Here is a 15746-nt window from a genome sequence, read left to right as displayed (position 1 = left end):
TGCACAGACCTTTTACTTTGCTTTTGCTTGCAGTAGTCAGATATTTACTGACAGAAGAGGAAAGCCTGTCATTCATTTGCTGGAATGCAACCAAAGATATATGGCTGCTCCAGCTTTATGCTTGGCAATGATATCCTTATTCTCAAGAGAAAAGAAACAGAGACAAATGCATTCATTTATAAGCAGGACTAATTATTTCATTGTTCTTTTAAATAATGATCACTGTGCTTATGAGAAAAAGATGTTTAAGATTTGCACTCAAAAATGGGCACCAGAATTTTTTGTATGGCATGATGTTCTGGACACTACTTATTTTGAGATTCCACACTGTTGGCTGCAACATTTATGGCTATATGCAGGAGCCAAAGATTTTCTGGAAGGAGATGTGAAAACTTGAAATACATCCTGAAAATACAGCACTGCTGAAAGTAGAAATGAGAGAGAAATGTCAGGTTACTATCTCCACTCCTTTCCAGTACAATGTGCTGAGAGCAGGAAGAGATACAAACCAATTACATAAGTACTACATACAACCCAGAGCAGATCCTTGAGCTATTATCTGCATAACCTGACAATCTAAAAGTCTACTTGAGATGAAGTGCATGTCAGGAGGTGCTTTATGCACTGCATGTGTGCACATCATGTGCTTGGGTTAAAATGTTTGTAGTTAAAGTGGCTGATTAATTTTTAAATGTATCTTGTGGTAAACTCAATTTTCTTTCTTCCATGCTCCAATTAAATGCAAAGAGATGCATTAAAGAAAGTGTGAGTGTATGGAAGCATGGGAACAGGAATAGGAAACACTTATGCCCCTTCCTTTCTGTGTATTGAAAACTTTCTTTAACATAATGTAAGTCTTGTAAGATTGTGCTCCTGGCAATTTCTTGACTTTTTAACTGAGGTTTCATTGACTTCCAGTTACACATGGTGCACTGGAATCCAAAACATGGCAATTTTGCAGGAGCTTTGAAGCAACCTGATGGTGTGGCTGTTGTGGGCGTTTTCCTGAAAGTAAGTGGCAAATATCCAGTCTTTATAGTTTTCTGTATGTTTCACCTTTCTCTAAGGGCAGGGGGGGAAGCTCTGTTGTTTCTTGCTGCACTGTATTATTTTACAGGAAAACATTCAAAGTGGTGCCCAGACTGATGACACATATGTTGCCAGGCCTTTCAGATTCCATGTGCTAACCTGTTCAGAGCTGACTTCTGACACCACTTGTGACACTAGTGGTATATATTTCTGGGCCCCTCAGTTTAAGAAGGACATCAAGACACCTGAATGTGTCCAGAGAAGGGCAACAAGGCTGGGGAGAGGCCTTGAGCACAAGCCCTATGAGGAGAGGCTGAGGGAGCTGGGATTGTTTAGACTGGAAAAGAGGAGGCTCAGGGGTGACCTCATTGCTCTCTACAACTACCTGAAAGGTGGTTGTAGCCAGGAAGGGGTTGGCCTTTTCTCCCAGGCAACCAGCACTAGAACAAGAGGACACAGTCTCAAGCTGCACCAGGGGAAGTTTAGGCTTGAGGTGAGGAGAAAGTTCTTCACCAAGAGAGTAATTCGACATTGGAATGTGCTGCCCAGGGAGGTGGTGGAGTTGCTATCTGTGGAGGTGTTCAAGAGGGGCTTGGACATGGCACTTGGTTCCATGGTCTAGTCATGAAGTCTGTGGTGACAGGTTGGACTCGATGATCTTTGAGGTCTCTTCCAACCTTTGTGATACTGTGATACTGTGATATATCATGGGTAGTATTGAACCAGAGACACACAACTTCAAGCCTGGGACACTAGCTGAGTTTTTCCCCCTGGTAGATAACCAACTCTTTTTCAGCTGACCAGGTCACAGAATCATAGAATAGCTTAGGTCATAAGGGACCTTAGGGATGAATCTTCTCCAGCCTCCCTGATATGGGATGCCTCTCAACTAGACTTAGTGGCTCAAGGTCCTTTGTTTAATAACAGGTATTGTATCTGCCTGTCAGCAAGGTTATGTTGACTGATTCCCTTCCTTAAACATTTTTGCCTTGACATAAAGAAGCTTTATAACCCAGTAATACTGTACTAGTCTTTTTCAATTGAATTTTAAATAAATTTAACAGAAAGAAAGTAATCCTAGTATCCAATCTGCATCTGGTCTAGGACACTGTGAAACACTAACAGGCAGACAATCTAAAAGTGATAAATTATGCAGACTTCAGCTATATGGCTGCCATTTCATGTGCAGGTTCTCACTTCAGCTTTAGCACAGCATCAGGAACATCTTTTATTGTTTTATCTAATGAAGTGTGTTCATACAAGCAATAGCAAGTCAATGTAGTTAATTTTGCCACAGTGTCCCTGGACAGGCCAGATCCAATGTCATTCTTACTCTGTTATACTGTGAGGCAGCCTGACTTTTTTTGTGTGGTTAAACCAAAGGTCAGCACCTGTCCAGTTTCTCCCATATGACTATGTCTTTCAATTTTTCTTCCTTTGTCATTTCTTTTGGTCTAAAGCTTCATCTTGTAAGACAAGAATTACCAAGTATAGCATTATGTTCCCATTAATCATGCTAAGGTCAGCTAAAAGATCTAAAAAGCAAGCAGTGTCAGTATATCTTCCTTCATGCCCCGTGGCACAGGAGCCATTGTTTTGTTCTGGGTTTGTCAAGTTCCATGACTGTTTTTTTATATTGCTAAAGCAGATTGAATTATCTCTTGAAGAACTGAATTTAAAGCATTTTGGAACAAGATATGGCAATAATAGCATGTCTTTACTTCTCTGGGATGCAAAGCCATCACAAAGCTTTTGGAGTGGCTGAATATCATGACCAAAAGCAATAAAGCAATCTCATGGCTTGAGGAGGTCATGACATAAACCTCACCTTGATGTCTTACATCAAGTCTCTTTTGGCTGCATTAGTGCTGTAGAGTGTTTGAAGTGTCTGCAGGAACTCCAGCTCTTCAGACCATCAGCACTGCTGAGTGTGCATAGGTCTCACAGTGGTTATGGGTTCTTTTCAAACCAGGAGGAAAGGCTAGGCCCTGGGAGGCACTCCTCAGACAGTGAGAGATACCTTACAGAGTCCGTAAGCCCGCTACTTGAGCCTGCTGTTTCAGATGTTCTTTCAACACAGAGACTTTTGTGTCAGTCTACCAGATGTCCTGAGACAGATGACCTGACTGATGAGATGCTCTGACTGTCTTTCACATACTGTGGACCATGATGAAAAAACACAGCACTTGTGCTCTGCATTACAGGTTGGAAAAACTCCCAAACCAGAGATGAAGAGAATTCTTGAAGAAATCGATAACATTAAGACCAAGGTATCAGGACAATTTTTCTGTTATAAAGTAGTTGAACAGCAGCAGAAGCAGAAACCAAAAAGTTCAGATTCACTCCTTTTGCCATCATTCTGATACCCAGTGCTAGCACAGGAGTGATACACTGGGCTGTGGAGCAGGACGTTGTCATTTACTTAAGCAAACATACAGCTAATCACTACTACATTCTGTTAATAACTGTTCTGTTGTAGAGGATATTGTATCAATCCTTGCAAGCACAATTGATAGTCTTTGTGATACTACTCTGTAAAATTAAGTTAATGTGCAAATATCAAGAAGAAATAGTACAGTATGAATGAATGCTTTTTGAATGAAAAGCTTTTTGAATTTGAGGACAGCAGTGGCCAAAACAAATGCAGAAAGCCAGTAATTTTGTTAGCCTGAAATGAGAAAAATCTAATGGGAATGCTGGAGCAAGCTCTCAGGCAGAGTATGGGAGGCTGAAAACAGTTTTAGCTTTAAGATGGAACTGAATTAATTTATAGAAGTGATTACAAGTTCTTCACCAGTTCCAGGTTCTATCTTTCTAGGATACTAGCACAAATAGCACTGCAAGCCTATACTAAAGCGCTCTCCAGCTTAATTAATGATCTAAGGACTAAAATCCATCCCTACTGCATAGATATCAATCACTGCAGAAGGGAGTGCCTTGCAAAGAATTGTGATTCTGTGTCTATTGGTTTTTAACTATATCATATAACATAAGCCTAACCTCTAGGTATACTTTAGCAGTTCTTCCTCATGATAAACTTTATGATTCTAATGATGCTAATAGAAAAGTCTCATTTTTATTTCACAGTGAGCATACCACCAGATTACCAGGACTGAATTTGATGGGTTTAATATAATAAGCATTTTCTCCCAAATTTAGCTGAATTTCTGGCATTTAATTTATGTCTGTATGTACTGCCAGTGGTGTGCAGGGTCTGAGCGCAAAAGCTGGTTGCACATCACTCAGAGTCTTTGTTTTTTTTCCCTAACCTTTTATTTTAGTTCTTCCTGCCCAGGGAACTGCATATGGGTTATATTCTATCTGAGACTGCCTAACTGGAGATTTTATGACTTCTAACAGCATACAGATCTTATTCTCTGTAGTAGTTCTGGAAATAGCAACAGCTGAAGAAAAGCAGAGAAAGATAGATGCAAATGCAAACAACCACGTTGTGCATTTGATCTTGTATGCCTATTTTCTTTTCTGTCATCACATACATTTTATCAAGATAACCTATTTCTCAGGGAAGATTAATGGATGGTAACACTGGTACATTTATTGCACATGCAACTGCAGTTTCTGTGAGGCATTGCAGGCAGAGGAGTTTCTTGGTCACTGTACTGGAAAAGCACAATTTTGGGGTGAAGTTATTTGCAAACTCATGCCAAACTTACAGAACACTTTACTCAGGAAGATATATGTGGAGTCTATTTCCTTAAGGAAATACTTAAGGTGAATTTTTTTTACTGTGAAGGTGCTGGAACACTGCTCAGAGAACTTGTGGAGTCTCCTTCTCTGGAGGTTTTCAAAATCCACTTGAATGTGTTCCTGTGTGGCCTGCCCTAAGTGATCCTGCTTTGGCCATGGAGTTTGGACAACCCCTACTGTTCAGTAATGCTGTGATTCTGTGGAGTCTTGATGCTATTCTTTCCACCTATAATTTGTGCAAGGACATGTGAAAAAAAATTCATCTCCTCCCATTGCCCTTAGTAGGATAATACTCTGTTACCATCTAAAGAAGATTCTCCATAATAGAAGGAATTAAGAATCATAGATTTCACTTTCCAGAACTGCATCCTAAATACCAGTAGAGAACTGAACTGTCTTGCTTATTCTTGTTGCCCTGAGGGGACAAGGTATTTTGGTCACAGCCCTTTGGAGATATTACTCTTGAGTATCCTATTCAGTGGAAAAGAAAAACTTACCAGGAAATATTTCCTGGTGCCTGCTGTGCTCCCTTGCCTGGTGATAATCACCTTCAGTTCTAAGATATTCAGGATCCAGTATTCTTTCAGGAGCCAGCAAAAAGACTGAGAGTGTCACCATGACAATACAACTTTGGGAGAACAGAGATGAAGATTTAAATTCCTTCAGGTAAAGGAGAAGACTGTAATGAATCTGTGACAAATGCCTGGCCAGTGCTCTGTTGGATCAAAAGGATGCCAGGAGCTGCAGTGCCACAGCCTTCAGCTTTTGGCCCAAGTGACACAAAATAAACCAAGATTTTGATAATTCCTGAATAGAAAAATGCAACAATTAATTTTCTTTGCTCTTGAACATTTCCATTTGTAATTATTTTGAATGTATTAAGAGAATCAAAATGTCAGTTGTTATTAACTGCAGGATAAATGCTTGACAGGAAGAAAATGAAGTTGATCTCTTGTGTGAGTCTTGATATTTAATCATTTTCTTTAAAATAACATAGATACTGATGTTTTCTTTTGTTTCTCTAAGGGCAAAGAGGCTCCTTTTCATCACTTTGATCCTTCAATTCTTTTCCCCAAATCTCGAGACTACTGGACCTACCATGGTTCATTCACTACACCACCCTGTGAGGAGTGCATCACTTGGATTCTCCTGAGGGAGCCAATTGAAGTCAGCTCAGACCAGGTAAACTCCAGCAAGTCCTGCCACCCCTTTACCAGTCTTCAAAACTGTTTCTGTACGTCAGTGACTTGCAAGCCCTCTGTTACCTTGAATTTTTTATAAGGAAAGTTTTAGTTAAGGATTGTGATAAATTGCCTGCAGAATGGACTGTTGAAATGGACTTTAAAACTTGCCTTGAGAATCAGACTCTTTTCCTAGACACCTCCTGGAAAAGCTTCAGCAGGAAAGAGGATCCTAAAAACCTGTGCAGGCAGAAGTGCCCCCAAGCGACAAAATTCAGCCATCACAGCAGCCGCAGTTCCTCTGTGCTTCAGCATTAAGTGGCAAGTGAGACTCACATTCAGCTGATTTCCCAGTTTAAGAAATTGCTGGTCCAGATATTGACATCCTAAAAACTGTCAGTGAGAAGGATCAAACTAGCTGAAACCTGCAAACCTGAATGTTGATGCAAATTTATGTACTATCTGTATTCATACAGCTCAAATGTGCATTTACACAGGAAAAAGGTCACAGAGTCAGTCTGGATAAGGAGACCTTCTTTTTAGTTCTTGTGTTAAAACCTTTGGATGTTGATACTATTTTCTGCTTCAGTAGTTTGAGTTGGTGTGCAGCATTTTTACTGATTTGGCTGTTTTCAGATTTGGTTTGCGTTTTGACAAAAGGATAACAATTTAAGTTAATTTGGAGAACAAGGACTAAGTGTTGCATTCATGACTGAAGGTAATAATCCAGCTGGCACACATTCCTCTGCCTTATAGAACAAAATATAAACTCCTGCAGACCAGCAGATAGAAAAATCTGTCAGACTACCTTGCACAGGCTGTATTTTCACAAGTGATTTGACTACAGTCCAGCCCCAGCAGGGTCATGGCAGGCATCTGCTCTTTCTTCACATTGTGAGAGTAGGTCAGGAAAAAAATCCCAAAGAAGCCCAGGCAAGGGTCAGATGATGCATTGTTCTGTCGATAAAGAGTGCAAAGATCCACAGAAACATTGATAACTGTTGGGCTCCAGTGATCTCTGCTAATAATGTATCCAAATAGAGTATTGTGTCCAGCTCAGGAGCCCCCAAGACAAGAAGAACATGGAACTGTTAGAGTGGGTCCAGAGAAGGGCCAGGAAGATGATCAGAGGACTGGAGCACCTCTCCTATGAAGGCAAGCTGAGAGTTTGGGCTGTTAAGCCTGAAGAAGAGAAGGCTCTGGGTTATAACAGCTTCCCATTATTTGAAGGGGTCTACAGGAGAGATGGAGATGGACTTTTCACAAAGGCATGGAGTGACAGGATGGAGGGCTTATAGCTTTGAATTGGAAGAATCTAGATTTAGATTGAATATGAGGAAGAGATTGGTGAGGCAACCCAGAGAAGGCTGCCCAGAGAAACAGCGGAGGCTCCAAGCTTGGAAGTGTTCAAAGGATAAGGCCCTGAGCAACCTAGTCTAGTAGTTGTCCCTGCCCATGGCAGGGAAGCTGGAACTAGGTGATCTTTAAGGTCACTTCCAACTCAAACCATTCTGTGATTCCATGAGTCATCTCTATCAGTATGCTTCTCATTGTATAAGAAAACTCCTCTGCTTCAGAGTTTGTTCAGGGTCCACACTGCTCCTGGGAGTATTAACGTGGACACTTTAATTTTCCTTGCTTGCAGATGGCGAGGCTCCGCAGCCTTTCCAAGAATGCCGAGAATGATCCTGTACAGAACCCACTGGTGGATAACTGGCGCCCACCTCAGCCTGTGAAGGGCAGGATAGTGAGAGCCTCATTCAAGTGAAGTCTCAGGTCTCACTCTAATGAACCTGAGTGATAACATCCCTGCATTGCAAAGTGTAATTAGTTTTTGCTGTCTGCTGCTTTTCATCTGGGTATGTGTTTCTCAGCTTGAAGTTCTGAGTGGTGAAACTGAATATGATTTTGAAAGCAGGCAAAGTGTTGTATGCCAATGCTAACCTTAATCAGGAAATGTGAGGTAAATGTGATTCCTGACCACAAATGCCTTGGCTTTTGTGATACTGTTACTTCTCTGCCATGTGTTCTTGGAGGGGGGGAAGAAAAAAACAAACCAAAAAAACCAAGGCTCAGTTGCAATATTTAAAATTAGTTTCAAAGGAAATGTAGGAAAGGCAGAAAAAATGAATCAGTAGTCCAGGAAAGCAGAAATAACAGTGGGTCAACAGTACATGAACAGGAGGTAAAATGCCTGCTCCTAGAGCATCCCTAGTAGTAATCTTCCCCAGATATCCCACCTCCAGTGCCAACTTCCAAAGGATAAGTTCCTCTTTAACATACTAGTTTTTTTTCCTTCCCTCCCTTGCTCATAGTTTGCTATCCAAGGTTAGATTCATATTCTGGGGACACGATAAGGCATATTCAGCTTCTGTAGCTGAAGAAGAAAAGACACCTTGCTGTCATTTCAGCATTTGCTGTCTTTGCTGTGTCCTGCTGATGCCCCTTTATTCTTTTCCTCTTTCACTGCTGCTGTCACTTCATATGTCCAGCTGTAGAGTGTGGCTGGTATCATGTTGCCTCATATTCAGTATAGCACCTTTAGTACAGATGAGGGGCAAGTGCCTTTCTTCTGCTGCTCTATCTTACCTATGCCTGGCTGGCTTTTAACTTCTGACATTTTTGTCTGCATGATTTCACCTATTAAAGATGGTGTTGTATATGGACAGGATCCTTGTGGATGACTTGTGTGTCATTTGTCTTATCCACTACTCAAAAATCCAGGTTAACTCACCTAATTGTTTGCTTATCGTGACTCTGTGTAGGTGGAGACTCATAAGTGGAGCCTGTTTAGCTCTTACTTTCTGTGTAGACACATCAGCTGCACAGATGATCTGAGTGAGGAATCACTGGCAGACAGGAACTTATAATCAGCATAACACAAGCACTATCTAAACTGAACCCACATGCAGATTATGTGAGTAAAGATCTGGCACATTATATTCACCAGTGTTCAGTACTGTACATGCAGGACATCCAGTGGTCAAACATGATGCCTCTGGCAAATGGAGCTTCTGGATTCTCATTACTATGTGGCAAAGGGACAACTTCTGAAGATTTTACCACACACATTTGTGGCAACATTGCAAGGGCCATGCCAAAGTCTGAAAAAAGCAGGGTTACAAATGGCTTGAATGGGCATTTTCCACTTCTCCTTTACTTTTCATCTTTATGAGAAAAATGGTGCTCTAGCAGGGAAGGGATGAATGGGCAACATTGCACAAATTCTACTGCTGTTGCCAGCACAATTCATTGAGAATTCAGGAATTAAACTAAGAGCAGAGTTTGATCTTTTGTTTTCATTTAGAAATGGTCAAAGAATTGCTGAATTCCCGTGGAGAATTAATATCTCAGTTTATTAGAAGTGTCTTTTGCTTAGTACAAAGCAGTTTCATCTAAAAAAACCAAGATCATGTCATCACAAACTAAAGTTTTGATCAAATGCTGTTTACAAATATTTTGGCAGAGGCTTAACCTTATCAGAAGATCAGCTTTTCATATTACAAGTGCAGCACTTGCAGCAGTAGTGATTTCAAGAGTCCCTTAGATCTCCTCTAAACTCCTGAATCTGTACATCTCCTCAATACAAAAATGTTTCTACTGGAAGCTCATAAGCAGCATTTTTTCTGCTGTACTGTGTCTTACAATTTCTTTTCATATCCATACGCTGTTGATGATGTTGCCGTTAAGAACATTTCAGAACAAGTAACTGAGGCAAGAGTTGGAGCCTTTCTACTTTAAAAGCCATTGACTGTGATGTTTTATTCTCTTGTTAATGGGGCAATGATACAAGATGAGTTGCCTGCACTTAACAGCTTTTGTGTCTTCAGAGAACCAATAAATCAACTTACATAAAAGAAAAGATTTGTGGTTTTATTTCTAATGCTGAGTGGTGATTGCAAGTAACAAGAACCGAGGAGAAAACCTTGCTACTCTTTTCTCCAATGAATATGCTTGTAATAGAAAGGTGGAATCATCTTTTGAGCTGCTGGAGTTTAGTTTATTATGTCATCCTGGTTCCGTTCTGTGTATTTGATCAAACAGATCCTCAAAAATAGGAGACATCAGAACAGTGTCACTTGTTCTCTGTTTTCAGGTACAAAAAGAAGTGTTTTTTGCCTGGATACAAACATTCCCTTACATCTCCTCAAAACTCATGCATTCATGTCTGATCTTGAGTATCACTAAGAGAGATGAATTTTGGTTTCTTACAAGAAGCACATAGATCCATTAGCTGAAGTGTTAGATCATTCCAAAATGCCCTCATTCGTTTATATTTTTTAAATACACAGATTAAACTTGTTAAAGTGAAATAGTATCTTAATTACTCACAGAATCAGACACTGAGTGGACTTTATGTGCTATTTCCCCCACTGCTTTTGAAAGGTAGAATAGGCAGAAGTTTAACAGCTACTTATAGAGCAGTTTTGTTTCCAACAGCAAATGCATGCTTTGTATGTGGGCACAAAGAAAAATAAAGTCCAAAATTTGTATTCTTCCATCATGCACTTCATAGAAGCACAGAATGCACTGGGTTGGGGAGGGACTTCTAGAGATCATCTAGTCCAACCCCCCTGCAGCAAGCAGGGACATCCTCAACTACATCAGGTTGCTCAGAGTCCCATCAAGCTACTTGCTGCAATTCCATTCTGTCTTCAAACACAAAAGCACCATCCTCACTGCAAATATGCTTTCCACTTTCATCTTTCTCTAGAAGAATAAAGCACACACAGCTCTGTTCCACTTATTTTTTTTCTCTTTGATAGAGAGTATTGCTAAGTATTGACCACTGTGGTAACAAACCAAGAATGCATTGTGTGGACGCTAACCACACTGCCTCATCTACAAGAGAGAAAAAGAATATCAATGTGAATGAAGAGCAATTGACAGAAATATTCAGATGAGAATGAATACTATCATTATGTGAGACAGTAAATTAAGGAGAAGAGTAGAGCAAACTTCACCCAGTCAAAGTTGTCTCTACTTCAGAAAACTTTTAATATAGTAAATTGCAACACTTCTGTGAAGAACTCTGTTTAAGAAGCTCTCCCTGAATATGGAATCCTGCCTTTCTAGGGGAAAATCCAACAGGAAGATTGGAAGTTATGATGCCATCAGTTATGCAGAAGTGGTTGCACTACTGAACCATGCCTAGATTCCACACAAGCACACACAGAGAATACTGTCTGTTCTGAAAGTCTCACTGACTGTGCCACCAATTCATTGAGGCATAGTTTCATGCTAATGCATGCTTTAGCCATTCTGTCATGCCATTGGTAAGCAGAACATGTTGTAGATCTCAGGAAAAAATATCCCTTTGATGAATTTCAGTGGCACACTGTCACTCTTCTACTGTTGCTAATATCTTGCAAAAGATCTGTCAGAAAGCTGCTGAAGGACTTGAAAATGCTTCCTGGAGTTAGATCAGCTTACTGGGTTAGACCAGCAAGACAGTTCTCTCAGACCTGTATGATGGTGATCACAAAGCTTTACTAGATTAAGTGTTTTAATTCTTCCAGTTCATCCCAGTATTTTCTTTTTTGCTGACAATGCATGCTGCCTTTGTCCCATAGACAATGAAAACATCCTTACTGACAACTGAAGATTGAGAGGGGGTTTAATAAATGTTTATAAATATCTGAGGGCTGGGTATCAAGAGGGAGGGGACAGGCTCTGTTTCACCCTGTGATAGGACAAGGGGGAACGGATATAAACTACAACACAAGAGGGTCCACCTCAACATGAGGAAGAACTTCCTCACTGTGAAGGTCACAGAAAACTGGAACAGGCTCCCAAGAGGGGTTATGAAGTCTCCTTCTCTGGATACTTTCAAGAGCCATTTGGATGCATTCCTGTGCGACCTGCGCTAGATTCTATGGTCCTTGTCTGGCAGGGGGGTTAGACTTGATGCTGTCTGGAGGTCCCTTCCAACCCCTAACATCCTGTGAAGAAGGTCCTTTTTGGGTTTGTAATGTTCATGTTTGTCATGGGTTGAATCTGCAGCTGTTATTGATACCATACTGCAGTCATTGATACCATGCTGCAGTCATGCCAACTTCAAAAAGTACTGCCTGAAGTATTGTGGGGCTTGAAGTTCAGATTGTAACATGGGAGGCTTCCTGCTCTGGTTGCTGCTTCTGGGTTCTTGGGTGTTGGCTCTTCTGCAGGGAGTGGCAGTGGGGTAACATGCTGTTTTTCTTTTATGCTGTTTTCCTTGTTTATTTCACTGTGCTGTTTCTGCAAACAGGCTAAGATAAGGTAATCATGCATTGTGTCACTAGATTGATTAGATTATTAGCTAAGGTAATTGTGCATTTATGTTATCCTATTTATCCAGTAAATTCTTTCCTCTTAATCTCAACCCCAAGTTTTTGTGTGTTAGCTCTCCCTCACTTCTGTGTTGGGGGAGCAGGCAGGTTAGCCTTTGCGTTAAACCATTACAATGTTCTCGTCCACGTGGTGGAGCCAGTTCCTCAACATGCACGTTTCTGACACCACTTGCAGCTAGGAAGAAGCCTGAGCTGCTACAGGGCCCAGATGCCTCTAGTACAGCAAGAGTAGTAACTACAATTGAAACAAATGCTGTCTATTCAAGATATTCTTGAGCCGTAGGATCCTGTGCAAAATAAATGTTGATAGTAATGGACTGGGATCCATTTCTATCTAAAAGGCTTTTATATTTTGCCTGCATGTTTATTCATGCAAAGTTTATGTATAGAAGTGCTTTTGCTTCTACACACTGAGAAAAGTCCAGGTAATTCCATTCCTAAAGCCCCAAAGAATCCTACCACAAAGTAAGAGGACCTACAGGTTAAAATCTTCCATTTATGTGCACCAAATTTGCTGATTTCAGTAATTCTGAGGCCAGGGCTGCAGGGCACACTGCCCTGCATGCCAGTAATAGCCTAACTAGCTCTTCCAGTCTGCACAGTCCTTTTCTTTCTGTACGTGATGTCTCAACAATCCTCTATGATTATGCTAATTTCTCCACTGAATTAAAAGACAAAAAAAAAATATACAAACAAACAAACCCAAAGGCATTTCCATGAATGCTTGTTTCTTCCAAAAAAAGCTGATTTTTTAAAAACATTAATTTAATTGTATTAATTTATCCTTATTTACTTATTTTAAGTTTTTAAAATGTAATTTATTACTTACTTCACTGCAGGGTGCCAGACACTAAGCCTTAATTTAGAGTTCCCACAGTGTTATGCATTGCCTGTGTAATAAATCTCTGTTGGAGAAAGTGTCTGATTAAGGAATAATTTTTCTGGTTGGACATCACTGATTACTGGATGGCATCAGTGTCTGCAGCATACCTAAATTTATAGCTAAGCAAATGCTGCTGACCCTTGAATAAGTGGACGAAAGTTGATTTGCTGCCCAAGAGTGTGTAAGACCTATAAATGTAACTCTGATTTCATTGTCTCATCAGGGAAGGTAAGGGATGTAAGTTTAGAAACAATGTGTCCCATGCCTAACCTCTTAGAGCACTTTACTATAACTTGCACCACTGAAAAATTCTGGAAAAAGGCATGGAGTTGATGTAATCTAAGTAAAGTTAAGGATATAGAACATGTCTTCTGCCTTTAAAGTAACAATTGTGCTAGGACTTAGATTAAAGAGAATATGGTACAGTACTAATTAGCAGTGACAATAACTATGTTCTTATACTGGTGTCCAGCATCAGAATATTTAAATGCCACTCTGTAAGAAGTCCCATACAATATTTGACCATTTCCAACCAGAGTTCCTATATGTGCTTCCCGCACCTTTAAAACCCCCAAATCAGAAAATGTGTTGTGTAGAGTGACTGCCCATTGGAATGGGCTGCCCAAGGAGGTGGTAGAGTCGCCATCGCTGGAGGTGTTCAGGAGGAGACTTGATGGGGTGCTTGGTTGCATGGTTTAGTTGATTAGGTGGTGTTGGATGATAGGTTGGACTCGATCTCGAAGGTCTCTTCCAACCTGGTTTGTTCTATTCTATTCTATTCTATTCTATTCTATTCTATTCTATTCTATTCTATTCTATTCTATTCTATTCCATTCCATTCCATTCCATTCCATTCCATTCCATTCCATTCCATTCCATTCCATTCCATTCATCTCCTCCTCTTAGAGGCAATGGGGAGCGAAGGTCTAACACAGTGTTACGTATCCAGCCTCAGGTCTTGCTGTGGACATGGTTCCTCCTCATGTTTCTCTGTCTATACTTTCTTGGTAAGATCTACAGAGTAGATCATGTCCCTGGGTAAAAAGGCACAATCAGGGTCCGGCAGGATGCTGATTTTATAACAAACTGTCAGGCAAGCAAGACGTGCTGTGTCTGACAAAGAGTTGCCAAATTTTGTTAGAGTGCTTGATGAGCTCCCTGCATTAGGCAACAGCCTGGTTGATCTCATGAGTGCTAGATAGACTTTTCCAGATGATCTCTTTCTGCAGAAATGTATGTTTCTTGCAGTACTGCAGTATATCTTGCAGTACTGCAGTGATACAAACTGCAGTATCACACATAATGCAGTCCTCCACCCACCTAGTAACATACTTCTTGAGTGTGTTTTGGCTGTTCAACCTAGCCTGCTGTGTATTCAGTGAAGCAAGCCTGCTAGCTTTGACCATTAATCATGGGTGATGTCTGTCTGTGTATGTGTGTGTGTATACATGGAGAAGTAAATGTCTTCCAGAGCTTTGAAAGGAATGGAAATGTAGGGAGCAAAACAATGCAGTTGACAGCAATGGCTGGCTGGCATTCAGAAAGCATTCAAACGAGCTCCCAATTATGTGTTGTAGATGGGTGGCGTTGCAAAGTGGGTAGACAGGAACACATGCTGAAGGGTTTTGCCCCGCATTCCAGCCCAGACTGCCAACACATTTTGAACATTCACCAAGAAGTGTTTACTGGGGGGATTTTCTTTGAGGTCATCCACGTGTAAAAGCCTTTACCAAAGAACAGGACAAAACTGCCAACACTAATGAAATATGCATTGTTTCTTGTTTCATGGAGTTTGTTCATGCAGACTTTTAAATGACATAAGCACTGGAGCAGATTATGCCACAGCAGCTCTAGGATTTTGTAGGTGAGTAGCGATCAAAATATAATAAAGCCTGGCAGAAAGAGATTTTATAGAGTCATTTGCCTCCTTACCCTGTATCAAATTCTGGTCTTTGACAATAGAAACTGTGGAAAAAAATGGGGATTGTGACATAATAGCAACACAACTTAATATGCTGGCCTTTTTGTTTTGGCAGGCGAAGATCTGGCTGTTGATAGGTTTCCATTCATGCCTACCATGTTTTCCATAGCCTGGCACAAATTTCACTGAAGTGGAAGGCATATGACAAACTGGCCTCTTGGCTGCAACATGTCACGCCAAGTATGGCATGCTCAGTGAAATGCACTGTGTGAATGTCTTTTGCAAACTGCCAGGCATGCTCTGTGCCATTGCAAAACAATATGGTGCTTTGTGCAGCTTCTTTTCTGCTGTATTGTTTCCCACAAACTCCTAATCGAAATAGAAGATACCTTATCGTAATATTTGTATTAGGCACAAAACAAACATTCCAAAGCTGTTCTGTAATGGGTTGCAATGGTTCTTCAGTCAAGCACTGAGGTGAAGCAGCCTGATCTACTGACTGCACAAATCCAGCATGCTCAGCTTCTCCTTGCCTGCCATGTGCTTCAGCCCGCCAACTATCTTGCCAGCCCTCCACTGCACTTGCAATACTTTAGTGTCTTTCTAGCAGGCTCGAAATTGGACTCCAGAACCAGTGGCACCAGGGAAATTATCACCTCCATCAACCTGCTGGCTACACTCTTGCTAATCCAGCT

General features: G+C 40.8%; 1 protein-coding gene across 1 annotated transcript in view; it reads left to right on the top strand.

Annotated features, from left to right (window-relative positions):
- The window catches only part of LOC137451190 (uncharacterized), a 54513-nt gene extending 46827 nt beyond the window's left edge, over positions 1–7686 (top strand). The window contains 4 exon segments of the mRNA XM_068158495.1: positions 919–1011; positions 3234–3299; positions 5764–5919; positions 7564–7686. Coding sequence (XP_068014596.1) covers positions 919–1011; positions 3234–3299; positions 5764–5919; positions 7564–7686 — 438 coding nt within the window.
- Positions 7687–15746: the final 8060 nt, after the last annotated feature.

The sequence above is a fragment of the Melanerpes formicivorus genome, unplaced genomic scaffold (genome assembly GCF_026170545.1).
Source record: "Melanerpes formicivorus ecotype bairdi unplaced genomic scaffold, bMelFor1.0.p_v2 SCAF_40, whole genome shotgun sequence".
In the NCBI taxonomy this organism is placed as follows: domain Eukaryota; kingdom Metazoa; phylum Chordata; class Aves; order Piciformes; family Picidae; genus Melanerpes; species Melanerpes formicivorus.
This window is presented reverse-complemented; position numbering and strand designations above follow the sequence as displayed.